The sequence below is a fragment of the Zonotrichia leucophrys genome, chromosome 2 (genome assembly GCF_028769735.1).
Source record: "Zonotrichia leucophrys gambelii isolate GWCS_2022_RI chromosome 2, RI_Zleu_2.0, whole genome shotgun sequence".
Taxonomy (NCBI): domain Eukaryota; kingdom Metazoa; phylum Chordata; class Aves; order Passeriformes; family Passerellidae; genus Zonotrichia; species Zonotrichia leucophrys.
The window spans coordinates 32,612,910-32,639,046 of NC_088171.1; the positions used below are offsets into that span (position 1 = coordinate 32,612,910).

At 40.1% G+C, this 26,137-nt stretch overlaps 1 protein-coding gene across 1 annotated transcript in view; it reads right to left on the reverse strand.

The window, feature by feature from the left end:
- RAPGEF5 (Rap guanine nucleotide exchange factor 5) overlaps positions 1–26,137 on the reverse strand; it is a 156,854-nt gene that overhangs the window by 12,110 nt on the left and 118,607 nt on the right. Inside the window, exons 12-24 of the mRNA XM_064704463.1 lie at positions 24,393–24,471; positions 23,130–23,274; positions 21,179–21,276; positions 20,406–20,436; positions 19,394–19,472; positions 16,264–16,413; positions 13,554–13,651; positions 11,718–11,840; positions 10,330–10,508; positions 7,033–7,123; positions 4,372–4,422; positions 3,211–3,298; positions 5–69 (exon numbers count right to left, since the gene is read on the reverse strand). Coding sequence (XP_064560533.1) covers positions 5–69; positions 3,211–3,298; positions 4,372–4,422; positions 7,033–7,123; positions 10,330–10,508; positions 11,718–11,840; positions 13,554–13,651; positions 16,264–16,413; positions 19,394–19,472; positions 20,406–20,436; positions 21,179–21,276; positions 23,130–23,274; positions 24,393–24,471 — 1,277 coding nt within the window. The remainder of the gene's footprint in view (positions 1–4; positions 70–3,210; positions 3,299–4,371; positions 4,423–7,032; positions 7,124–10,329; positions 10,509–11,717; positions 11,841–13,553; positions 13,652–16,263; positions 16,414–19,393; positions 19,473–20,405; positions 20,437–21,178; positions 21,277–23,129; positions 23,275–24,392; positions 24,472–26,137) is intronic.

Genomic DNA, 26,137 nt, shown 5'->3' on the forward strand with positions numbered 1-26,137 from the left:
TTACCAGCTTTTCAAAATTAACAAGGTTATCCAGAAACGTTTTATTTCCTTCATGGATGAATGTTACATCTGGGGGAAAAAAAGGAAAAACAATTACTATTCACAACCTCTTTTTTAATGCAAATAAATAAAATTACTAAACAGCAACAAAAAGAAAGAAAAAAAAAAAGGTAAGTATCCCATTAAGGATTGAGACAATATCTTGTAACAGTGAAACAAAAGCCTGGCCTAATGATGACATGCAGAGATCATTAGATAACGATATTTACACATTGTTAAGAAGAAGAGTATTTTTAAGTGGGGGCAAGGATTTCTTATTAAACCTGCTCTGTGCTACTTCTGGGATGTATAATATACAGAAGATGGCTGGGAGCAGGGGAGGGCACCCAGAGGGATGGCCCTGCATGGCCAGGGCTGGGACAGGTCTGTCCCTGAGCCCAGAGCCCCACAGGGGCAGAACCACCAGGTGCTGGAGATGGCTCTGACACCCCTTCATCTCCCTCTGTGGGACAATGAATGTGAAGTCCTCCCCAAAGACAAGTCCCCAGCAGTGGACAGCCAGAGAAGTTAATCACAAGACACCAAAGTACAAAGTACAAAGCCTTGAAATAAGCATCATGCCTGGGGAAAACCAATTTTATGTAGTGTTGTTGGAGGGAATTTGCAAAGGCAACAAAAAGGTCAGAGGAAAAGGAAAAGGTCTGTATTTGGCCCCAGGAAGAGAACTGAACACAGTGTAATGAACTGGGGGGGAGGGAATATCAAGCAAAATAAACGTTGCCAAGTTATGATACAATTAAAACAGTAGCTCAAGGCCATTTTCTCTGTTTTTCTAATGCGTATTAGGTCAGAAGTGAGACCTATCTTGGACATAAAGTACCAAGAATATGAATAGATTCCCTGAGGAAGTGGAAGCTTTGACTTCAGTAGTGCACCCTCCAGGTTGCTGACAGCACAGGCAGGAGCACCACAGCCCTGACCAGCTCTCCTGCATGGGAGGGTACCCCAGAGATCCATGAGCAGAAAACGCTGGAGGAATGAGATGGCATCCCAATAGCATTACTCCTGAACAGTCCCAGCTGTGGATGCCAGTGGGAGAACAGCACACAGTGAATGGAACAAGGGTCCCTCCCAGCAGAGGTGCCAGCCTCCAGCCCAGGAGCCAAACTGTGCCCTCAGCATGTCCTCACCTCTAGGACACCCTCTGATACCCACACGGACCCCACGGTTTGGGCGATTTCAGGAGAGGAAACCTGCAGAGAAGCTTTGTCACACACGGCCCCCCATTCACCTCTACCTTCACCCTCTCTCAAAGCAGCCAAGCTGATTTATTTCCTTGGATTTCAAAGGCTCACTCTGTGCCTGAGGGGCATTTTGTAATTGCTTGGAATTGAAATGCTAAACGGCTTCAAATGCTGCTGGAAAACCGGGGCTGGGACTCTCCTGGGGGGTGATGCCCCTGCGCCCCTAGGGTTGGGCTGGGACAGACAGGATGCCAGCCCGGACATGCAGAAAGCACAGCACATGCTGCCAAAACCTCCAGCACCTCCCCTACCCCCGGGCTGCATCCCAAAAAGCAGAGGGAAAGGAGGGACCCTCTGCACCTCCTCTGCTGGGCTGCTTGGGGCACCCAGGGAAAGGGACACAGAAAGGACACGACTTCAGGACACAGGCAGTGCTTGTGACTGTATCAGTCCAGTTAAAAACTGTCCATCACTTCTAATGAAAAACCTATACTGGAAGCAGAAATTTTCACACAGCTTTTTAAGTCATTGACAGCAATGTGTGTATCTCTGAGGGCAGCAGGAACAGAAATTTGCTTTGCAGCCAACAACTAAGAGTCTAGATAAATTCAGTGGAGCAGAAAATTGCATCTGAACTAGGTTATAGGGGTATATCACAGTATTTTATTACACATTTGAAAAATCTGCCTGATTCTCAAAAGCTGTGTCTGTGTGCTGTGAGAGCTCTGCATTTAAATTTAATTAACTTTTAAAAGGACACTCTGAAGTTATTTTCCATAATTTAAGATTTTTCTTTTTTTTTTTTAATTGAAACTACTTTTGTTCCTATTGTGATGAAATACACCAATTTGCCAAGTTATTAATGATTTCTATGTTACCCATTCCTATTCTACTGGTCTTGGAAATGACCTTAATACAAATATGCTTGATATGGAATAAATTCCATTGCACTGTGCAATATTCTGGGAATTAATAACCTTGGCAGCATCTCCTTATGGACCACTGTACTGAAGGACATTACTGCATTAATTTCAAAGTCTTCTTGCTATCTCCAATTCAAGTTAAAGATACAAATGCTGTCTAGGTGCACATTCTTACACACCAAATTGTAATGCTGTGCAAACATCATTGCTACAAGTGACTTGTGTCTGCTGCTTTTGTCTGCAGGCAAGAGGTACTCCAGAACACTTTAAAAATTTTGATTTTTGAAGCCTTGATAATTGTATCCATCTGAATTAATGCAAACTCCTTTGATGTGTGCTAAGAGGGGAAGTGTCTGGTGGCCCCCAAACTGTCACTAACTGATCTGGAGAACTGCCTTCAAACATTTCACAGCAGCAGGTCGGAGTAAACAGCCTAAAGAGAACACTTTCAGAACACAGGAATAAACAAGTGAATTTGCCGTGTTCAAAGACTAGGCAATTAATAATTAATGACTCCAAGACAATGGAATATTTTAAATACATGCCACTTAATTAGTTGCCCAGCTCATTGCATTAGCAAGTAGTTGCACTTTATTTTAAGACTTTAAAAAAAAATATTTTAGATAGTAAGATTTTATTTATCTCTTTCAGACCTATAAGAGACTTGGAAATCCCCTCCTCTAGGAGGGAGGCATCTCCCAGCAGGCACCTCAGAGCAGCAGTATGACCATGGCCACTGGCTCAGGGGCCTGCAGGGCCACACTTCCCAACTGAAGGGGATGTGGCCAAAGCAAAAGCACACAGCTCTATCCACACTTGACAGGACACCATGAAGTTTTAAGACCTGTGTGAAAATTGGGATCTTCCCCCTGTCTTGAAAGGGAGTTGTTTATTATCCAGACCAACTGCTGCCTTGTCAATACCACTATATCTGTCACATACTCATCTTAAGAGCATCCAAAGGAAAAATTACCTTACAGAAGGTGGTTAAAATCACTTATTTTAATTAACAACAGTGAAGAGCAGCCAAGCTTTAACATTACCTTTCAGAAGCAAGGGCATGAAGGGGATTTTTGGAGATTTCATTTTCTTGAATGCATCTCTGTAAGCTTTGTGATTCAGAGAAGGATCCTACAAAACAATTTGAGTAATAGACAGAAAAATCAATAGGCTATAAAAAGAGCAATTCTAAATCCATTACAGGCTTATGATCTGAACATGATTTAGATATAAAAGGTTTCTTTGGGATGCAAGGTAGCCAAAGGTTTTCTAAGCCAGCTGACATGCTAAACTGAACAGGAACATAAACAGTGAAAGGAACAAAAGCAATTATGTTCCTCTAGATGAAGCAGTGCTAAATTGAGAGGAAACTGCAGAATAGATTCACTTGGACTGCTCTTTTAATTTTCCCACAAATTTCTATTAGCAAAATCCCTTACTATATAGCAGAAAATGTATCCCCGAATGTATTGCTGATTAACTTCTTTAAAAAAACTAAAAAAACATCACCAAACAGCAACAAAAAATCCCAACAAAAACTGCTTTAAGATCCATGGAGCATGCTGGAGACTTTCAAAGAAAATAAGGTAGCATGTTTCTGTGGCATTGTGTAGGCAATTCAAAAAGTCATCTCAATTTCCAATGTAAACACCAGCTCACACAGACTCTTTAAAACACATTCATTTATAATGAACTCCAAGTACAGAAGCATGACAGCTGCTAAAGGCTGCATCTCCTGTTCCCCGTGCCAGGCAGTGATCTTACCATGCATCCACTTCCGTGACAGCCAGAGGAAACATTTGTTTATTCTGCTTTGATAATGCTGACAAAGACCCTCCAGCCTCAGATTTTGACATTTGTTTTTTTAAAACTTGAGCTGGTCTCTTTTTCTCCTGATCTGCAGCATATTGCTTCAGATAAAGGTTGATTAGTTACCAGGGAAAACGAACAGCTCCCAAATTGATGCTGGTGAAACTGCATTTGCCTCTCTCTGCCCTTCCTCCCTCTGTCAGGGACAGAGCCTCTCTCCTTTTCATGTTTGCAGACCACCCTGGAGCTCTGGAGAGCCATGTGGCCTTCAGCAAATCACAGATCTGACATGACAAGTCCAACTCCAGACAATAACAGGCAGACTCCAAACAAATTAGGAAGAAGGAAGGCAGGTAAATCTAGCAATGTTCTTCTGCTGCCAACATCATACTTACAGTCAAACTTTCAAGTTCAGTGAAAAGTTTCTTGAACTTCCCAGGAATTTTCTGAAGTGTTGGAAAACAGAGAGGGAAAGAAAAAAAAAAAAAAAAAGAGAGAATTTGAGTTAGGCAGAAAAATGCTGAGGCATTTTCTTTTCCATGAGACTGCTCTGGGTGAAATGCCTGCTGCTGAAAGCACCAACAGGCACTTAACCCCAGCTCCTCAGCTCCCAGGGCCCTCATTACAGACCATTGCAGTGCAAGGCCAGCAAGGAACTGGGCCCTGCAGCCTCATCTTGGGGACCTGCATCCTTCTAGCATGGAAACTGCTTGTTAGCAGCTGGCTTTACTTTCTTCCCCAGCTTCCATGACTAAACATCCATATCAAGCTAGATGCAGTAACACAGGCTGAGAATTCAGAAACTGATCACATTCATGTTAAAACATTTCTTGTAATCAATCTTGCCCCAGAACATGGGTTCTAGAAATTGACAGGTCTCACACTCGGTGCTGTTTTGTACATCATGCTAGTGCTGATCAGGGTTAACACTGGCACACACCGGTGCCAAAGTGAGACATTTCCTTAATGAAATGATTACTCTGTCTCTGGTATCTGCTCCTAATCCCACAGAGAGGCGCATAAAAGACTTTCTAAGGGAGCCCAGGCACAAACTACTGTCTTGCCTCTCATGTCAATACCTGCTCTACTCCACAAACATTCACTTTCTTTGTCTCTAAAATGCTTTAATGGATTCACATCACTACACTCAGAGCAATTGTTTGCAATTTAAATTTTCATGCCGGATTTCAAACTTGAAGGATGGTGTGTGGACCTTAAAGCCTGTCTATTTTTTCCAGCCATAATAGTTCGTCTAGTAAAACAGATCCCCTCTTAGTACAAATCCTGTCTTGTCTTTGTCCTTAGATCCTGACAGCCACAGTGACATTACCAAGAGAAAAGAGATTTAGAACAATTAGATTAAGTGGATGTGTACGATTAAAATGCTAAAATGATTGAACATGGAACTGCAATTGCATTTTTTTCTATCTTAAATAGAGGAAAGTGAGGCTTATTAAAGCAGTGGATACTGTAGGAAAAAAAGTAGAATATACTTGGGAGCACACTACTTGTTCAAGAAATCAAGTGCAGAGCCAATATGATTTAGTCTAAATGGCTGTTTAAATTTAGGTTCTTTCATTTACATGTGTAAGTAATTATAATTAATTTAAAAACATTGCTCTACTTTCCAGAAGTCACATTACTAATGCAAATAACCTTCTGCTTTTGAAACTTCCAGTGCAATGAAGTTTTACAAATAAAAAAAAGAAAGGATGTGACTTGATAAATATTTTACACACAGAAACGTGACATATTTACAGTGGTACATATGCAGAGGCACTCTTTGTTCTGACAAGCAACACATTCTGCTCTTCCTGAGAGAAGTCCAGGGGCAGTGCATGATCTCCAGAGGCCTCAGCACAGAGCAGAGTTCTGCATGGCTCTGTGCAGGAGAGATCTGTCTCACTGCCTTTCAGCCTTGGTCTTTTCCACTCTCCTACCAGAGCCCAGAGAAATGGAATGAAGGCAACTTAGCAGGAGACCAGGGCAAATGCTCCCCAGAGAGGTATTTCAAAACTTTTGAAAACTTATTTTTCCAAAACTTTTACTTTATCTCTTATTGAAGTCAGCTCTTCCTTGCATATTTGAGTCCCTGTAAACAGTCACTGTTCTTGTTTCTGTGTGTGTCAAAGCCTCAGACACACAAGTGATGTTTCCATATGTGTGGTTCCAGCTGGGGGGGCAGACTTTGCTCTGGACAGTGTCAGACAGGTTTGTAAGTCTCTAGTGGCCCTCTGGTCCCAGCTGTTGGTGCTCAAGCATATCTCCAAGGCAGGAGATCACAGCCCTTCTGTGTCACTCCCTATTACAGATTGGTATGTTTGGAGTCCTGCCCACCTGTGGTGTTAAGGGCATGAAGGAGGGATAAGGCTTCGACCCACCAGGCTCAATTTCTCCTTCCCCAGTATTTGGGTCATCAGCAGATACAGTAAACTTACAGATACTGTAACTCAACATGGATGCCATTTGGATGGAAACAAAAAAATCACAACAGAAATACAGATCCCAGTGGGACCCTCCTTTAAACACACTCATAGTCTCTGTAGCAACCAGTAGCTTTTTAAGCAAATAATCTCTGTTCCCCAGTATGCTCCTTATTCATGGCTCATTTCCTAACTTCGTTGTTCCAGATGAGCAGCTGCAAAAAAAAAACCTGATGAAAGACAACTAAAGAAGTTTATTTCTACTTTGTTGTTTTGGCTTTTTAATTACATTATTCCATAATAAGGTATTGCTTGTTTGGAGCCACCTTTGTAAGACTTTCTGTTCTGACATCTATTTAAAATCCTAGAATAATTCATTTTGTTTTAAGGGGATAAGATCTCCATGCTTTGTTCTTATTTAAAACTCTGGAAGGAGACATTTAAGTGTTTTTTTTTTTAATACCTGCATATCTAAGGTTTCAGGTCACAAAGAATTTTCTCCACCAACATTTCCTCCATGTTTGATTTCAGCATGAAAAAATATTAATCAGAAAGAAAAGGCAATTCACCAGTATACAGCATTTGTGCAAAATGGTTTTGACAGTGTCTGAAAGATATAAAGATGTGTCTTACCTCCCAGGTCTGAGACAGCCGGCTGACAGATGCAGTGTTGAGACCCATAACAATTGCAAAGAATGAATTCAGATTTCTTTGGGCTTTACAGCTGAGGAATGAAAATATGATTTTTTTGTACTCAGAATCAGCAAGAAATGGAATGCACACGTATCCTAGGTTACTGAGTCTCATTTCACCCCTCAGCACTAACATACAATCATCTTCCACATAATGAACTCATTAAATGTCCTCTCATAACCACCTGCAGTCTAGGTGATGGGGTGTCTAAGAAGTTTTTTAGAAAACGTTCTACTGTCTCATCAGCCCTGTTGTTGGCAGGTTAATTTTTTTCCCTTTGCTGTCAAAAATAATTTTCCCTTTTCAATGTTCAAGTTACTCCCAGCTGTCCTTTACCATACAGAATAACTCCTTGACCTCTATTCTGTTGTATAATAAATATTTTCATTTTCTTTTTCATCTTTTCTGTAAATTGTACAACATAGGTTCCTCCAATTTCTCTTTGTAGTTGCGGCCTGCAATTTGCTTTTCCATATTGTTATTATCCTTCATTAAATTCTATGTAATTTATTTTAACTCATATTTAACTCTTATTTCCTTCACTACTTTCTCATGTAGTGAGACAGTGGGGAGGGAAGAAGAAATATAATTACTGTTCTACGTTCTTATGCAAGCGTAAAACAAACAGCAAATTATTTATTTGGAACAGCATCACATTTTGTCCTTTCTTTTAATTTGTCATCTTTTATCACCCAAGGACCTCTGTCACAGTGCTGTTCTTTACAATCATGCATTTATTTCTTCAGCTCAGTATTAGCATTCTGTAGCTGAATTACTTGGCATCTATCTAAATTAAATCTTATCCTACTGTTGTTTGCACATGCCACTAGACTCCTTAGATAATTCTTTTTTTTTTCCTATCTATCCTCCAGTGCATTTGCAATCCCTCATCATTTTTATTGTCTGAAAATCTGGTTAGTGTTCAATTTACATATGCCTACAAACCAGTTACAGCTAGTACTGGTTCTAGTACAGGTCCCAGTTTGCTCAATTCCTCTATTTTTTGACATTTTACTGTATACAATCAGACCATGCTTATTTCTAGTTCACTAGGAAACTTGAAATCCTGTAATACTGAGCGCTTTTAACACAAAAATATTGCCCTGTGTCTTGCAGATTTTTGGAGACCATACAAATATATGGGTGCATTTGTGTGTGAGAGTGCAAATACTCTTTTAAGACAATTTAAAGTTCCACTGGCTTCACTGGGATTTATCATCCGTACATGCCAAGACCTTAGCCTGGAAAATGGCCAGAAGTTGTTACAAGCTTTATAAAGCCTGCCCTTATCACTGTGTACTATCTTGAGACAGTGTATTTCTCACTTCACTTCAGCTGTCTTGCAGTTAATCCTAACTTTGTTGCTTAGATTCTTTTTATCATGAAAGCCAGGCAGCTCCCAAAGGCAACTCATTTCAAACCAAGGAAGGTGTCCAATGCAGCCTGCATGAACTGTCTGTTGGGGGGACCCACTCCTCACAGCCAGCTGTGCAGAGAAGGGATGTCTCTCACAGCCAGACACTGCTAGCTTGGGGAGCAACAGGGCTGCTCTGGTAATCTTTTTGTTCTAACCTTACATTGACTTGTTTCTTTAACTCCCCAGGATGTTTTTTTTTCTAAAAACATGCTAATTAATTTTGTTTATTGAACCGCTTGTCTTCTCTTTTAGACTACTCATCAAAATAAGTGAATGGATTTGTTCTCCAAACACTCTGTCTCCCTTATGTATTGACACGCTTGTGTAAAATGCGTTCCTCAACAGCAAAGCACACAGATGATGAACATGAAATCTTAGTCCTGGTGGTTTCCTGACCAGACAAAGATTCCTGGCTGAACCAGTGAGCAGAGAACAGGGAGCAGCCAGTGCTGTCCATAGTTCCCTCCCTCTCTGCCTTAGTCATAAACAGAGCCTCCAGCAGGAGGGCTGCTTGGCTTGTCTCATGATGTGTTTAGCACACCATCCTTCCACCCTAATTGCTCCTCTCTCATCAACTCTTCCAGAAGTGATGAAATACAATGGGGTGTTCATTTAGAAAGCAGCTTTTACGACAAAAAAAAAATCCTGTGAAAACTACACATTCTCTTATTTCATCACCTACATTCTCCAGTGGTGGGTGCTTCTGCAATACATGGGGAGAGCCTGTCTACTGTTTACTGACAATTGTATTTGGTCTCCATAACTTTGGCTTTTCACTTAACAGAATAGGATCCATAAAAATAGAGCAACACTTTAGTCTGGTAACAAATATACTCTTATTCATGTAGGACTGACACAAAACTTTTCCTGGGGTGCAAATTAATGCTACAATGGTGCAAGCAAGCCACATGAAACCAACCATTTTTTGATCATTGGTAGGGAGAGAAATGAACATATTACTGGATACCACACAACTTGCAAACTAAATTGGATCACATTTATGAGTTACACTAGATTAGATCAGAAGAATTAATTTCTCTAAAGGCACTGCTTCAGCAGAGAACAGTCCTCTGTAAGTGCCTTGCAAATTAAATCAGGCCAGTTGATGAAGGGAACAATTTATACATTTTCCACAACCATGCATATTCAAATATTGCAGAAGACCAGAAAGTGGAGAGAGAGGTGAGAAGGATGATTGCATATATTTAAATTTCTCCATTTCCATTTCCTTGGTTACTAAGACAAAGAGTGATTACAGAGAAAAGAAGGCTCTGTGTATAGTATATATTTGTATGCTCTTGCAAGACATAGAATAAATGCCAGTACTACCCAGTAACAGTGAAAGTCAAATCTAATGTGAAAAATAAGTGAAAGAGTACTACAGAGAGGATTACAGGGGGCAACAGCTTATTGCAGTTAGGTTCCTCTCTAGAGGCAGGACTTTCAAGTTTATAACAGAATGTTTTGGTTTCTCTATCTAGTCATGAGTGACTATTTTGCTGCCAAAATAGTTCTGTCATAAGGTCCTCAGGTTATCTCAGCTCAGAAGGAGCTATCTCTGCACCATCAGGGATGTTGCAGCTGGCACTGCAGACACAGCAGCTAAGCTGCCCAAGGGAGATTTGAGTAGCACACACTCCACCATGCTCGTTTTGAGCAGGCTCTGCATTGTTATCTATGGGCTGTTTTATTTAGGAATGCTAACTACACTATTAAAACACAGGATGATGAATTAGTTTTCCTTCCTTGCCTCTCTACCTACTTCTTGCCAAACAAACCATGTGAACTCAAGGATTTCTGTTGCAACACCAGCAACTTACTGGGCAGCAATCTTGATGAACTTTTTCACAAGCTGCACACGTTTGCAGAGCTGGCTACAGAGGAGTATCTCGGTGGCGACCCAAAGCTGGACCTCGTTGCATCTTTGAAGCAGAAGACTGAGATTCTCGGTGTTTTCAGCACTGCCCTGTCTGCTGAACGTGAAGTATATCAGCTCTTGCTGCAAGACATTGACAACATCAGTAGGGATATAGAAACAATTTAAATATAAACGAAATTATTATCATTATTTAAAACTATGTTTTTGAAACAAGGCTTGGTCACAAATGGTTATTTTTTCATTATCCATGAGCAAATCACAAATGGTTCAGGTTTGGCTTAGCAAAATCTAGAGACTTATTACAGAAGGCAGGTGGACTGGAAATCTTGCAAGATATGCTGTTCTTGTTAGAATTCCCAAGGTTCCACTTCTGGCTATAGCCAGGTACAAGACATAAACAACCTATTTCTGTATTTCATCACTTCTGTTCCAGTATGAAAAATCAACCATATCAAACCACTGCAGAATTTGAAAAATTTCTATTCAAACTTGTTTCTGTATTAGCCAATTTTTAATCAATAGAGGTGTGGGTTTGATTTCTGTTAAAAAAAAAAAAAAACAAAACAAAACCCAAACGTGGCCAGTTTCAAATTTAAAGTGCCTAAACTGAATAAAAAACCCAAAATGAAAGAAAAGGAAAGCATCTGGTGAACAGCAAGGCAATTTCACATTCATTTTCTCAGAAAGCCAACATGCTTGTCAGTAAATGGTATTTTCAAGAGAGCTTTTCTACTGTTAACTGTGTATTTTACTCAGCAACCCAAACCAGAACCTATCAAAGTCATTGAAACAACCCAATGGGCCCTGAAGTGCACCATTATCTCATTTAATAAAGCTTGCCCAGTATTCTTCATCTCACTGCAGCCTAACAAGAACAGGGACAGTGATGTGACCATCTGAATTGCTGAAGCTGTGAATTCTTTTGCGGCTAAAGTGATATGAAAGACAACTATTTGTGGAGTCCCAAATTTACTGAAACTTTATCAAGTGCATAGGACATTTTGCATTTGTCAGACATTCACAGAAAAGTTTTTAGAACATAATCATGGTCTTCTACTCTTTTGAGGCAAATATCAATAGAACACATCAGGTATACAGGGAACATATGAGATGCCCAAACACAGGAAAGTTACAAACCTCTGACAATTCTTTTCAGTCTCAAGGACTGCAGGGTAACTCTTGAACCTGTGACCACAACTGAGAGCTGCCAAATCATGTTGTCATGACAGTGAAGCAAGCAACCAGGAGTACCAATGCTCCAGAATCCACCACAGTGATGCAATGCTGCATGACAGTAATATACCTGGAAGTGGATGGGGTGCTTCTTACCTCATGAATTGCATTGAAGAGGCTCCAGTCAAAGTTTGTTAGTTCTAAGGCAAGATCCCAGGTGTTAATTCCCAAAATCCTCACAGATCTTTGCTGCAATTCCTCATTTTCAGAAAATGGGCTCTAAATGAACAGACAAGAGCAAAACAAATTCCTCAAGAAATGCCAAAGGTTCTGCAATGAAACAGTTACTGGACTAAGGTACCAAACAGAGCTGAGCAGGTAATCTTCTCTAAGTGCACTCTGAGGGCTTTTTTCCCCACTAATCAAAATGAAGGAGCTATAACCTCTTTAATAAATAGCTTGAAATGGGAAATGGGTCAATAGGATCAATGATTTGCTTTGGAGAGTCAGGCTTTCTCCCCCTCTCCTTCTCTCTCTCAACCTTGAATATAAAACACTGGCCAAGCAGAGAGCATAATGAAAATAAAATCCCTCAAACTATCAGAAAATAAAATCTAAATAAAATCATTCTAAAAACACATTGGATTAAGAATAAATGCACATAACTTGCCCTCTAGTCCACTTTTACAAATAACAAAAATCCATATATTTTATGATTAATCTACCCCAAATGTAATCAACAAAGAGTAAAATGCTGTGAGTTCTGATTCATAAAAGTTACTTAGTATATTACTGTGGAGTGCTGTGGTATTGCTGGCATTCAGGGTAATTTGACATTTCAATTACTAGCTGGGATTTTCAAGTTTTGCATTTCTCTTGGCTTTTTTAACCTCATCAGTCTGAAACTTGGCACATGAACCATCTGCCAAAATGGAAGATTATTCTTACCAGTTAAGCCATTACTTTGGTGCTATATTTCAGATAGTTACAGCAAGTTTTGAAATCCTTATTATGTAACTAATTAAACTAGATTGGCTATCACCTGTCTACACTGGAAACCTTCCCTTAATATTCACATTTTTAGAGATGGCTCAAAAGCCAGAGATAATGGGGATGACAGATTACAATGATAGTGGCATGTCAGCTCTTCAGGGCACATTGATCCCACAAAATGTAAATAGACATTTCTCATCCTGAGGATGAATGCACAAATCCTAGAAGTACTGACAACATGCACAAGTCAGCTGTGATACAGCCCCTACTCTTTCTGGAAACATCTGCATAATTAGCAGAAAACTACTGGAACACCAAAGTGCCTGACCATGCCTGCCTCACTGAGGTTCTGGGAAAGCATGGAGGGAGGGAGATTGCAATCCTGAAGACAGAGGGAAGGGTGAGAGAGATCTGCTGCCTCTCAATCTGCTGACATTCCCAGTGACAGCAAGAGGATGGAGAGACAGACAGACAGAAGGAAAGGAGGAGAACACACTCCCAGTTCTACACACCAGCTGCCACAACACAGGGGTGACACTGATGGGTCTTGTGGAACTCACACAACATCTATTTCCACATGTAGTAATTCCAGGGAATTTGTTCACCACTTTGAATGATTATGTACCAGCCAAAGTGCCACAGAGGCACAAGGCAGGGAGGGGAGGAAAGAGTCACAAGAGCCCTGAATAATCCTCATCCCATCCATTCTGGTACAAACACAGGTCAGCTTCCCCAGGCTGATGTAGATTGCAAGATTTAAGCTGCACAGAAGCTTTGGTTTATTTAAAATTGATGAACAAATTCCATTACTGTTCAGTCAAATAACTGCTGTTAATGAAAGATTTTTTTTTTTTTTTAAGAAATAGAGCAGCTCAGTAAGCTTTACTAGGGAAGCAAAAAATAAATTCTGCACTGCAAAAGCTCTCTGAGAGGAATACTAAGGTTTTGATTTAGAGTCAGACAAACAAAAAATGGGAAATATACAATATCAATCCTTACCAAAGAATCAGTCAGATCTTTTCGGTATACAAACATACGACTGGATGACTCCAAAGATTTTGAGATGGCCAAATCATTTGGTTGTAGAGCATGTTTTTCTGTAAAAACAGCAAAAACCCAGAAGTTTCAGAACAGGAGTAAAAGCTGTATATGAGAAATAAAGGTACAATTGTATTTGTGAAGCCACATCAACCTCTTAGAAGGTAACTAAGCATCAAATTCAGTCTCTGTAGGGACCAATCATTTCCACCCTGCTCAGGCAAGATAAAGGCAAGATATGTCTGAGGGACTAGAGCACAAAAGCTTCCTGCTTTTGCTTTCAAACTGCATTTCACATAGAACAGAAAGAAACACTGAAATCATCTGGTCTAGCCTCCAATGCCTTAAAGAGCATTTAATTTCAGCCCAGTGTATCTAGTATAAATGTAGTGAATTTTGTAAGAGCTGAGTGTCTCAGCCTCCAGAGACTGAGCTGTTCTGTGTCACTGGAGACAAAACCAGGGGTGGAGATTAAATCAGTAGCCACAGCCAGTGAGTAGGAAAAGAAGTTTAAAGGATTCCATCACCATGAAATTCACCCCATGGAGCAGAGCTGCATAGTCCTTTGTAACACAGCATTTATAGTAATTCTTCTAGCCTTAGAGCAAATAATTTGGGAAATAGCTGAGTAAAAGAGCAGGACACTGGTAGCAAACAGAAAGGACTTTTTTTTTTCTCCAGTCCAGAGTTCAGCTGGTTCAGCTCTGTGGAATCTTGAATGAACTAGAGAAAGGTGTGGGGAAAAATAAAGCAAAACTTCAAATACAGCTTAAAAACTGCCTTGCAAAAACTGTCACTTCCTGAGGGTTCCAAGTAATCCTCTGGAGACCAGATACAAGGTAGACCCAAAACTACACCAAGAACACTGACAGCTACCCTGGACTCTGCATTGCCCATGAGGAGTAGAACCAGGAGAAGTCTGAGAGCCAAATATAATTTCAGATAGTTTTCCCTTTTATCCATGCTCACTTATCCATTGATGCACAGATACATTAGCTGAACTATAATTATGTTTTTTCAAGGTAATTTTGAATGAAGAGCTTGCTTATCCATTACTGGACTACAATAAAAACAGGTTCTCCAATGCTCATACTGCTGCCCTCCAAGTGGATGAAAGAGTTCTAAGTCACACAAATAGGAAAACACAAAGCAGAAAAAAAAAGCAGAGCAGGTTGGTGTTTATTACTTGCAGTACAGGATGCATAAGAAGAAAGACACTGATACTGTTGTATTTCAAATTTACTCAGGAAATGTAACTAAATAACATTTTAGGGGTTATAAAGATCACGTACAAATGGCTTTCCTACTATATCTACATTTTATTTACTGTCTCTCATTGAAAACCAAGTGGTAACCACTTCCATTTTGTGGCTTTCCTGGGAACCAATATAGTGTGTTTCATTATTTATGAATGGTTGGTTTTCTTTAGCTAAGCAGGCAGTTAGAACCAGATTTATTGCTATCAGAGCAAAACTTGACCTGCTCTTGAACAGGAGAGAAAGACCTGAAAAACAACACCAGCAGAGCGATTTCTCAGTGCTGTGAAACGCACTGAAGGTGAGTTTGGGCACACACAAGGGTAAAAAGAATATGCCTGAAAGTGATATAGCCTGGATGGCCAGGACACTCATGTGTGATGCTCCCAATGGCTGCTCTGTGCCCAGGGTCTCAGCAATCAGAGCAGGGCACCATCTCCCTGACACACACATCAGTGCACTCAAAAATAGGTTTATTTAATTGAGCTTCGCATGCGGGGGGGAAAAAGTGACCTTCCAGTTCTGAATCAAAGGTACAAACAGAACAAGCCAGCACTTGTGTGCATTTCATTTAACTAGACTGACAAAGTAGTAGCAATGAGTGCTGTAACTTAAAAGACCCATCCTTTGTCTTAGGGGGTCAACACCAACTAATGTTATCTGAGAATACTGCCAAGATAATCTACACTCTTAGTCCTTTTCTAGATCCAGCTTCACGGTTCTATGCACTTAGTTAAATTGCTTCCAAAAAACACCACAATGATCAAAACAATCTGACCAAGGAGCTTGAGATCTGCCAAAGATCAAAGAAGATCTTGGGACTTTGGCTGGTCCCTAGTAACACTCCACGATCACTATAGCCTTTCTTAAAAAAAGACAATAAGCCCTTCTATTGAATGACTAACACTAAAACAATAGGCAAAAGATGTCAGTTGCTGCTTACAAAATATTGCTGAGATTGCTTCCAGTATCTTAATTGTGCAAATACATGTCTTCCTCCTTTCAGCTCAAGAATATTTGTTACCTATGCCATAAATGAGGAAACAGCCATGCATATAGTATTTGCTATTCCCGTCTCCATTTTCAAGGCAAACCATGCCTCATTGCCTTCAAAATTAATTTAAATTCCAAATCAGGAGATTCATCTGTGAAAAAGAAATAAAACCTTGCAATTCTGCTGAAGACTGAGAGTTCTTTACACTCCCTTCCCAGCCAGGAGATGCTACATCCCACAGTACCCAAGAAAGAGCTGTTGCCATGGAAACAAGTCTCCGGGAAGCAGCTCCTCATTGTTCCCCTGGTCACCCAGCTGTGGGCCCCCAGAGGAACAGTTGTATCCTTGCATCAGAAAATGCCAGGCCTCCCTTACCTGATGCAATAAAAGGTGAGCAGTCAGATGAAGGGAAGTTACTCACCACCAGAGAATGAGACTGTCACCAGCGCCAGCTCCTCCTCCGGGTACTGGATCTTCTCTGCCACGATCTTCACAATCTCCTGAGCTGAAGTTGACACTTGAGCTTTCACACTGACATAGGAGTGCTCTGTTATATACACACGGCAGAAAACTGCACAAAGGAACAAAGACATGCTCAGCTGTAGGAAGAGATACCTGAACAGAGCAAAGAGCAATCTTGCAGACCCCACCACAGCAATGCCTCAGCTGGCTGGCTGCTGCTGGAAGGGCAGTCACTGCACCCTGACACAAAGGACATGAAACTAAGCAGAAACATCACCATTTTTCCCCTCTCCACTTCCTCTCCCTGAAAAATGAGAGAGGCAGGCAAATGGAAACATAGACTCCCACAGCAATATCTATTTAAGATCTCCTACCCTGAGGATTTGTCACAGACAACTTCCTTCACTGCCTATCTTCTTTGAAACTCAGCTGTTGCCATTTTTTCTCCCTTCATTTTAGGTTCAGATAAATCACAGCCCTTTCAGTCTACTTCATGTCTGCTGCAGAAATTATTTTGGACCTCCATTTCTACCTGGAACAGGAAGCTTTGCAAGAACATTGCTTCCAGGTTTTCAACCATTCCTGATAGCTTATCTGTCTAGACATCTAAACTACTTGCCAGAGTATTTCAGCACCAGCAGAGATGGCCCAAACTGCCATACAGTCAGTTCTGACAACTCATTTCTTGAATCACAAGCAGCACATATAAACGGGACTGGTTTGGAAAAACTCACTGGGCTCACTACTTCCACTGAGGTCCATGAGTTGGTTCAGCTCTGGGAATGCTGTGGTCAGCTCAGCAATTACTTTTTTCTGCTACAAAAAGGGATGCACACTCTTTCTGCCTGCCAGAATTTTAGGTTTACATCTTTTGCGGAGTTTGCCCTAGCTAGTTCTTTGAAATATGGCTGCCACACTTAAGTGGAAGAAACTGAGCTGCAGACTTGCATAAATATTTTGAAAATTACATCTGCTAATCAGAATCGTCACAGCTCTTAGTTTCACACTCACTTCAGTGCTCAATTAAACTTTCAATTTCCTTCTCCTCTAGCACTTCTTATTCTAGACAGGCTGCTACCATGCCAACACAGGACAACTTTTCTTCTCAGGAACTGTTATATTTTTTTTATTATCTTTATTGACAGATGTATGTAGCAATAGCTCTTTGCTTGTCCTACAGATCTTCATGGCTTCAGGGCACTTTCATTAGTGAAGACTATGCCAGAAGCAGTTAAGAACTCTGTCCTTGAGAAAAGGGTTTTTTCCTGTTGTAGTAAAGAAAAAATGAATATGAGAATGAAGGAGGAACTTAACATTGAGTATTGAGGGGAAACATTGAGGGGAAAAAAAGCCATGTGATTTTATAATTCCTTTTTTACCTGTCTCTGCTGACAGAGAGTAAATGAGATGCTCATTCTACGGCAGAATATTTTATCAGAATAGATACACATCATGAAGATGGAGACATCCAACTGCACTTTAAATTACGAGGTAGAAAAATAAATTTTAAAAAATCTGATAGGAATATTTGGACTCCATGTGCAAACTGACACACCTTGCTTACAGTGAATTTGTTTGACATGTCCTCTTGATCATTTGCAAAGGGACAATGACAGCAATGTCATTTTATAAATGGGCTATTGATTTATCCTTCTTTTGACAGTGAACTAAATCAACCCACAGGTCAGATGCTCATGCACAACCACCATAGTGACTCTTCCCCTCACACCCTTCCAACGTCCTATCTATGGTATCTCTTGGGATGGACCACATCATCTGTTCCAGGAGCCTGTGCTGCTCCTCTGTCAGAAGGAGGGAATGCCAGAGAGAGGAAGTAGCCATGGGCTGCAAGCTGCCCTGGTAATGGTTGCGACAGAGGATAAAACACCTCTGGTCAAGTGGCACAGTGCAGCTGGGCAGACCCATCCTCCACAAGCACCATCAATCAGACAGCAATCCACCACACATGTTAGATGTCCACCCTCTGCATCTGTCTCTCCCTTCCCCAACTTCACTCTGGCTATTTCATTCCTTCAATCCCATCATAATCCATGGCTTCTGCTCTCAAGCAGTGAAACAAAAGCAATTTAACTCAGTCAGGACTGGCCTTGCTGGGTCCTGTCCTGGTGGCTGTCCTACCACAGTCACACAGTCTGTCCCCTCCCTTGCACCAGCACCCTTTCCTTTCCAGTCACCCACAAGCTGTGTCCAGCTTCAAAAACATAATGAGTGTGGAGGTTCACATCCACAAATAACATTTTTAGAAGAAGCCTTGGTATCATAAACCTCAAAACCCCCTACATTTGAAGCACAAAAAGAGGATTATCTATCAGCAGCACACATTGTGCAAGTCTTTTGACTTGGCGTAGAACAAGCTCAGTTTTTATTCTGTCACAAATGAGCACTAAAAATACACTGACTTCAAGTGAACTTCTGGAGTTTTGTTCCCAGTAAGAAATGAAGATCTACTGTCAAAGAGCCAGGTAGGAGGTCCTTCTGCCGTTCCCTGCTTGTGTACACAGTGCTCTCCTCTCTGCCTCCTTCCTGGCTCAGGCATTGCAGGAGGGCGACAGCCTCACTGCCTTACAGTACCAATGGTGAGGCACGGAATTGCCTTTGGAAATGGCTGGCATTAAAGTGAAGTGGCACCTCACACTCCACACAGAGATTTTTTGAGCAGAGAAGGAACTAAGGCACGTTCACAGAGCTGGCAGATCCTGGCCCGTTTCATGTGACAGGCTTATTCACTCACCTTTCACAGCCAAGATATAGGTCAAGAGACCAAGAGCATGAACTGGAGCAGAACTAATGCCTGGTGGATGGGCTGCCAGCACACCTGGGACATACACAGGATTGTGACAGGGGTGTTGGAGGAACCGGACAGGGAAAAAAAACCCTTGAAATATCATGGCACTGCTGAGCCCTGCCAACCAGGAGGAAGAAGGAAAACTTGTCAAATATTTCTTCTTTTGTGTCCTTAAGGTCTTGTTCAAAAGCTATATGTCAACTAAAGAATATTTGCATTGAAGTCCTTTTGAAACAATTGTATAGCTTTCCAGCTTTCCCTCCATTCTTTCATTTATACTCACTTTCTTCTGTTTCATTCACAGTTCCTCTGTGCTGCAGCCAGTTCTCCTTTACACTGAACTGGGGGAAAAAGGTCTTATTCTGTGAAGGAGTGGAAAAGAAACAAAGGGGAAAAAAATCAGTGATTTTTTGCATCCCTGCTGTTTACAAAGCAGTAATTCACAGAATGCAGCATTTAACCCATATGTCTGGCCAAAAGGTTTCTGCATAGGAAGTACACCCACCCTTTCTTGGAGCAGTAAACTGGGAGTTGCCTTACTAAATAATGGCCAAGGTGGGGATTTTGGAGGAAGCAGGACATGCCAAGGCTAAGCAGCCTGCACAATTCAAGGTTTTCTGTACTCATGTTCAGAGCCCGTTTCTTACACACTTCTTATATACATTTCCCACGTAGCAATCAGCCTATTTAGCAATTTCACTACAATCTCATGTTCTGCTTTCCACATTTTTGCAGGAACATTTTAAGCTTATTACACACTTCACCATCAGCCCAGTAAAACTGACAAACACAGCAATTCACCTCTAAGCAGTTTGTACACCAACTTTTCTCTGGCTGCAACTTCTCCCTCCAGTCAGACAGACAGATTCATGTTCCTCTCTTTTTGTCTGTCGCTGTCACAACAAATCCACCCTTTGCTTTGTTTATGTGACATCCACGTGAATGTCTATGTTCAGCCTGGTTTGCCCAGCTTACCTCCCTCTAGCTCTGTGGGGACACCCTCCCAGGCCTCTCCTGAATTTTGACATCTCAAAGCATCTTGTTAACATGCTAACACTGTCACAACCACTGCAGGTTAGCTCACACTGCTGATATCCAGGATGCACTCAAAGGAAAAAAAAAATGTTCCTTAAGCAGCTTTGCAGGTCTAAACTCACTGATGTGTCCTGTAATGTTTTTGGTCACCAGTCGTGCTCAGTTAAGAAGCCAAGAAAAGAGAGAGAAGTGGGCAGAGGGAAAAAAAAAAGTGAGATGGTAAGTTAACTAGCCATCAGCAACAATCAAGTTGGCATTACCTTTCGATGAGGGGAATACTCATCTACAGTGCTGAAACAAAAAGGAAAATCACAATTATTCTTTCCAGCCAAAGCTTAGGAAAAGGAAGTTTTAGCTATAACAAACTTTACAACATCAAGAAGTTTTTAAACAGTAAATTCTGCAGTAAAGGTCACTGCAGAAAGGCCCCAGAGGTTCTTCAGGAAAAACTAAAGGCATCTGGCTCAGCCAAAGAACTTTCCTTTGACTTGCATAATAAAATAATAGTGAAAAGCAAGGCTGCCAGCTCATGAGCTGCTGGAATAGGTAAACACAGCAGTCAGAGTCATCCTCAAGTGCACACCTCCTCCCACTTCTCCAATAGCCAAACCTCCATTTGTTGGAAAAACATGCCACTGAAATATTTTTAATAGATGTCATATTTAATAGTAAAATAATAACTCAGAGATGACTATTCCAAGTGATTTGCTTCTCAGTACTGCAGAGAGCATGAAGGTACCATCTGAAGTCACAGACTGCAACTTCTGAGGGAATTTTTGCCAGCTTCTTCACAAACTATTCCTCTGTCTGTAAGTAATCCCAAGTGAAATTGATGGGAGTGAGTGTTGAGTCACAAACACTGCCCAACAAGCATCAGAAAAAATGGAATAATCTAGCCTTAGTTTTAAGAAGAGATGATTTGTAAAACTGAATATGCCTCTCATCACTTCACTGAATTACAGAAAGATAGCAACAAAAATAAATTACACTCTGAATAAAAGAAGACTTGATCACTGACACAATCAATACTTACTGACGGCGATGCATCCCAAGTATCTTCTGGAATTCTTTCAGGTCCTTCTCGAGAATGGGATACTCATACACATCATCTAATACATTTCTGTATATTGTCTACAAAACAAAGCAGTGCCTTAGCACACCTGACAACTCAAACATTAATCTAAGGCATCACATCAGTGGTCTAAGTCAATTCAGGCACTATCCTACTAAAACAAGTTTTATCATTATGTTTATGCAAAACATGTAAGGAGAGAATGCTCCTGTTTAAATTTACAGACTGGTCAATATTCAATATTCTTTGCAAAAACACTCTTACTTAGTACTGTGTATCAAGCAAGAGGGCAAAATTCTTGTACTATTTTGTCTATAAACAGGAAAATTTAAAACACCACTTGTGGCTATTACATAAAACCACAGCATAACACATTCTGAAGCATGACAGCACACTACACCATCATCACTTATCCAAAATAATAACAAATAGGTTCATCAGATTAAGACTTTTAAAATGGCAAATATTCTACTTTACCTTTCCTCACATTTGCATGCATTTTAAACTGAGTTGATGTCTCCCACTAACTCCCATAACTCTTCCTAGTTGTAAACTAACACATAAATAAACCTTAATTTTAATTTTGGGGGAAGACATTGTCATGATTGAAATTCTAGGAAATATTTTCTCTACAGTTTTTCTACATCTGCACGTAGATCCTTCCCTTTCCCTTCTAAGAAACAAGGATCACATGCATGAGCTAAGTCACCAGGTTTGCTTTAGCCTCCACATTCAAAGATTTCTGCATGAACTATTTTAGCCTGTGACCCTGTATGTTGATTTTGCACGTGTAACTACAACCATCATTAACATTATTGCTGGTTATGCTACACACAAGCTTCCAGAAGAGGAATTGTGAGACAGTGCACAGTCACACACCTCCATGGCCAGAAAGCCCTGCATCCAGGTGCAACTCAGTGTGACACAACTGATGCCTGAAATGATGTCCCCTTTCCAGTACAGCAATACACACCTAGTACCAAAAAGCAAAAATCCTAAGGTCTCTGCTTCCCTATCCAGTGTGTACTACTTAAAAAACAAAACAAAACAAACAAAAAGAAGGAATCTCAAGATTTTCTCCACATTGCCTTAGTCTTGAGAAAGTGACTGAAGAGATAAAAGACCTTTTAGAAGATCTCCAGTTGCAGACAAAAAACCTCATCAGTAAAAATGTAAGATACTACAAAGTCTCCTAAAATACCTCACCTTTCAACCAGCAGGGAAAAAATACATACTGAAAAAAAAATCAGTAACCAGATTGATTTCAGGTTCACAACAACAGTGCTATTTTCAACTTAACAAGGGCTTAACTAATTAATTAGTAAGAGCTGTTGGAACTCATACAGAGATATGAGAACAACTTCGCTAACAAGTAAGGAACAAAATTTTATTTCTCAAAAATACATAAAGCTATGCTGCTCTCCATGTCCACCTAGCAAACACCATGGAATAGGATTTCATTCCTCAGTCAAAGTAGCATCTCCTACATCACCTCAAAACTCTCAATGTCCATGATCCTCTGGATACTGACTGCAGACCCTATTCTGACAGACATGACTGGTGTGTCCAAGGAATGTCCACATCTTTGTAGTTTTATTTCTTACCTTCCCAACTTTTCCCATTTTCTAGTGACCATGGGAGTTCCAGAAGTTTCATATGTTAAAATAATGCTTTTAATGTTCACTGTATTGACCATACAGGATTTCTGTTCAAACTGACTATATTTAAGGCATTTAAAGAAGTCATATGTAAATCATTTAAAGAAGACATATGTAAATTATTAAAATTATAGATTTAATGGAGAAGACCTAAGTATGAAAAAACATGTTTTATGGATTTTCCTGTTGGGGCTTTTTAGACACAGTATGTAATTAAACAGTAATGAAATGCATCACAGAAATTGTTTCAATACCTTTAAAAATTGTTTTAAATGCTCATCTTCGTGTAACCAGTCTTTGTAGAGAGAAGTCCATTGAGACACCAAATGCAAGACTTTTCTTTTCCTACAGGACACATCAGAGTCATCTTCTTTCCCTTGGTGGTTCTTAGCACAATAGGTGCAGTAGGTTAAGGAACATATAATAAGAACTCAAAGAAACTTTAAAATTAACTGCTGGCAAAGAGTTTGCAATAATCTCATTTGCTAAAGAAAGGGTTTTTTTCACTGCATTGCTCAGTTTTAAATATTTTATCCTGGCTGGAGCTTTAGGAGTTTCATAACTTTTGGGAATGAATTCTCAGTAATAGGAATTTCAATTCATCCTCTGTGCCAAGAGGATTTTTTTTTCCCTTACAGATTAGAGAGGTGAGTCTATAAAAGTAAAATCAATTCAAAAGGAATTATGCAATGTTCAGTCATATATTTTCTGCAGAACTGAGAATGAACTTTTGCCCTGCACACTGATGCCAATGTGAATGTCTGTGGGAAGAGGGGTGAAGCATAACAATAACACAAAAATCAGGCAAAGGAAGTCAGTTTCTTTTTGTCTGTACAAATTATATTACCTGCAGAAGTGACTCTATAAAAATTTTTAAAAAAGCAAAATATTATTTCTACCATTTCTCTCTATTCATAAGGCAGAAGCACCAAATGTCCGATAATAACCACTGTATACACTGTTCCTGTCTCTTCATGGTTCTTTGTCTTGTAAGGGAAAAAACTGATGGTTTCAGCACAAAATTTAAAGATGGGGAAAAGATTTTTAAAAAACAAGCAAACAAACAAATGAACAAAAGGTTCATTTTATAGTCACAAGTTTATTCAAACATTGATACATAGCTTAGTAGCTTATGCAAGTCATTAGAAATACAGGAAAATAATTCTTCTATCTCAAAATGAGCTAAGATTTATATCCTGTATTAGACGATAAAAGGAGCAGAGACTGTAAAATTCTTTACTTTTTCTCTTTGCATATTCTGTAATATATTATGCACATGTAGGTATTCTATGAATTAACATAACCTGGGGAGGTTTTAACCCTATTTAAATTCTACCGTGTCACCATTATAAAAGTTTATTTATCTTCAAAAAAAGCTGACATAAAATTGCATTGTTGCTATGAGTTAGGCATTTGTCTCAAAACCAAGCATGTAGCTTTGATATAAGGCTCAACATTAGATAAAACTATGAGCAAATGTGTGATCCCCTTGAATACAACTTTCAGTAAAAGGATATTGCCTCAGAAGGGCCTGGCACAAGTCATCAGTCGTCATGAAAACCGTGTATGTGAGAAGGAAATCATCCAGGAGAGTTTCTACAGAGGAAGACAAAAAAAAGCCCAAGGTACAATACATTAACAAGAGCAGGAAGAAAGTATCTACTCCTGTTACTGTGCATGGCAGGAACAGGACCCCCTCCCTTAAAAAACACTCCAAAAGAATACAGAATACATAAAGGTTTAAGTTTCAAAAAGTTAACAATGTGTTGCCACTACAGAGATCAGTTCCTTTACTTAACAAATACATCCTCAGCTCCCAAAGCACCAACAGGAACAATTATGCACAAAATAATTCATCACAGTTCAGGAACCAGTAAGAAAGAGTCCTTATAACAAACACTGCCATCCTGGTTACCTCAGCTGCACACAAAGCAGCCTTCCACACATTAGCTTGTTCTGGAAATTCAGAAGAATAGCTTCTGGTAATAAGAGAAAAAAACTAGGATTGCCATGAACTGTGATTAACATCTATGCACAGTAGTTGAGAACCACAAAATAAATATACTCAAACGTTTAGATGGATGTTCGGTTAGTCTTGTGGGCACCACTGTAAGTGCTGAGAAATTTTCTCTAAGGTTTGTTCAATTGTATCAATGAAGGTTTTTTCTCCTCCTGGTTTCTATCAGTGTTACAAGACCAGGCTGAAGGTACTTGCTAACAGACCAGCGCTACACACTGAAGTTGTGAGCACCTCGGGTTGTCGGGAGAACCAGACAGTTTAGGATTTCAGTGTAACTTTTTCATTCCTCATTCCCATGTCACTCTATTTTTAGGATTTTTCCAAACCTTTACAGCACACATCACTGAGGTGAAAGCACCAGGTTTGATCTTGGGTGACAGGGCTCAAGGTAATCTCATGGCGTCTTCAAAACCCCAGTGGCAGAGTGGAGATAAGACCCAGCCAGACTTTTCCTGGAGATTTGCTACAAAATTATATGGGACAACCATCAGAGATGGCAATAAAAGAAAATTTGTCTAGATTAAGATACTTATTTTTCCCTCCTGTGAAGAGGCCAGACATGACAGGTTACCTGCACAGTGTCCAACATCACTATATTCAGGGCTTGCCTGTGCAAAGCTCTGAGCATCCTGGTCTAACTGAAGCTGCTTCCAGCACAGGTTGGATCCGACGGTTTCACAGCCTCCTTCCAAATGAAATGATTACAAAATTTGTAAACAAATTTGATTCTAATTTTAGTAAACTACTCATGCACGATGCATGATCTAGAGTATTTGGTTCACACAATGAAATCTTTACTGCAAACAGACAATGTAATTGGTCTTGGTAACCACAAAAAAAAGTTTCTGTTTCTTCCTCTGGTGGTTTTTTTGGTGCTTTTTTGGTTGGTTTGTTTGTTTGTTTGTTGGGTTTTTTTTCAAATCGTAAGATTTCCCTCAACTTTTGAGGGATTCCTTTTGACTGTATTTTTTTAAATTTCAGCAAACACATTGTGTTTCCTTTAACAAGAGAACAGCTCTGGTTTTTTTCAGATAAGAACAGTAACATGGACAGGCTGAATAAAAAGTGATTTCAGTTATACTGTAGAGCAAAAATATTTTACCAGTATAACCAGCTGGTATTAGTCAGCATTATACTAAGTTGTGATATAAGTGGTGGGTTTACAACTGCAAACACTAAGGGCCAACCACCCCTCACATGAGAAAGACAAGGCTGAGCTTTGATTTTCATATCCTCATTTTC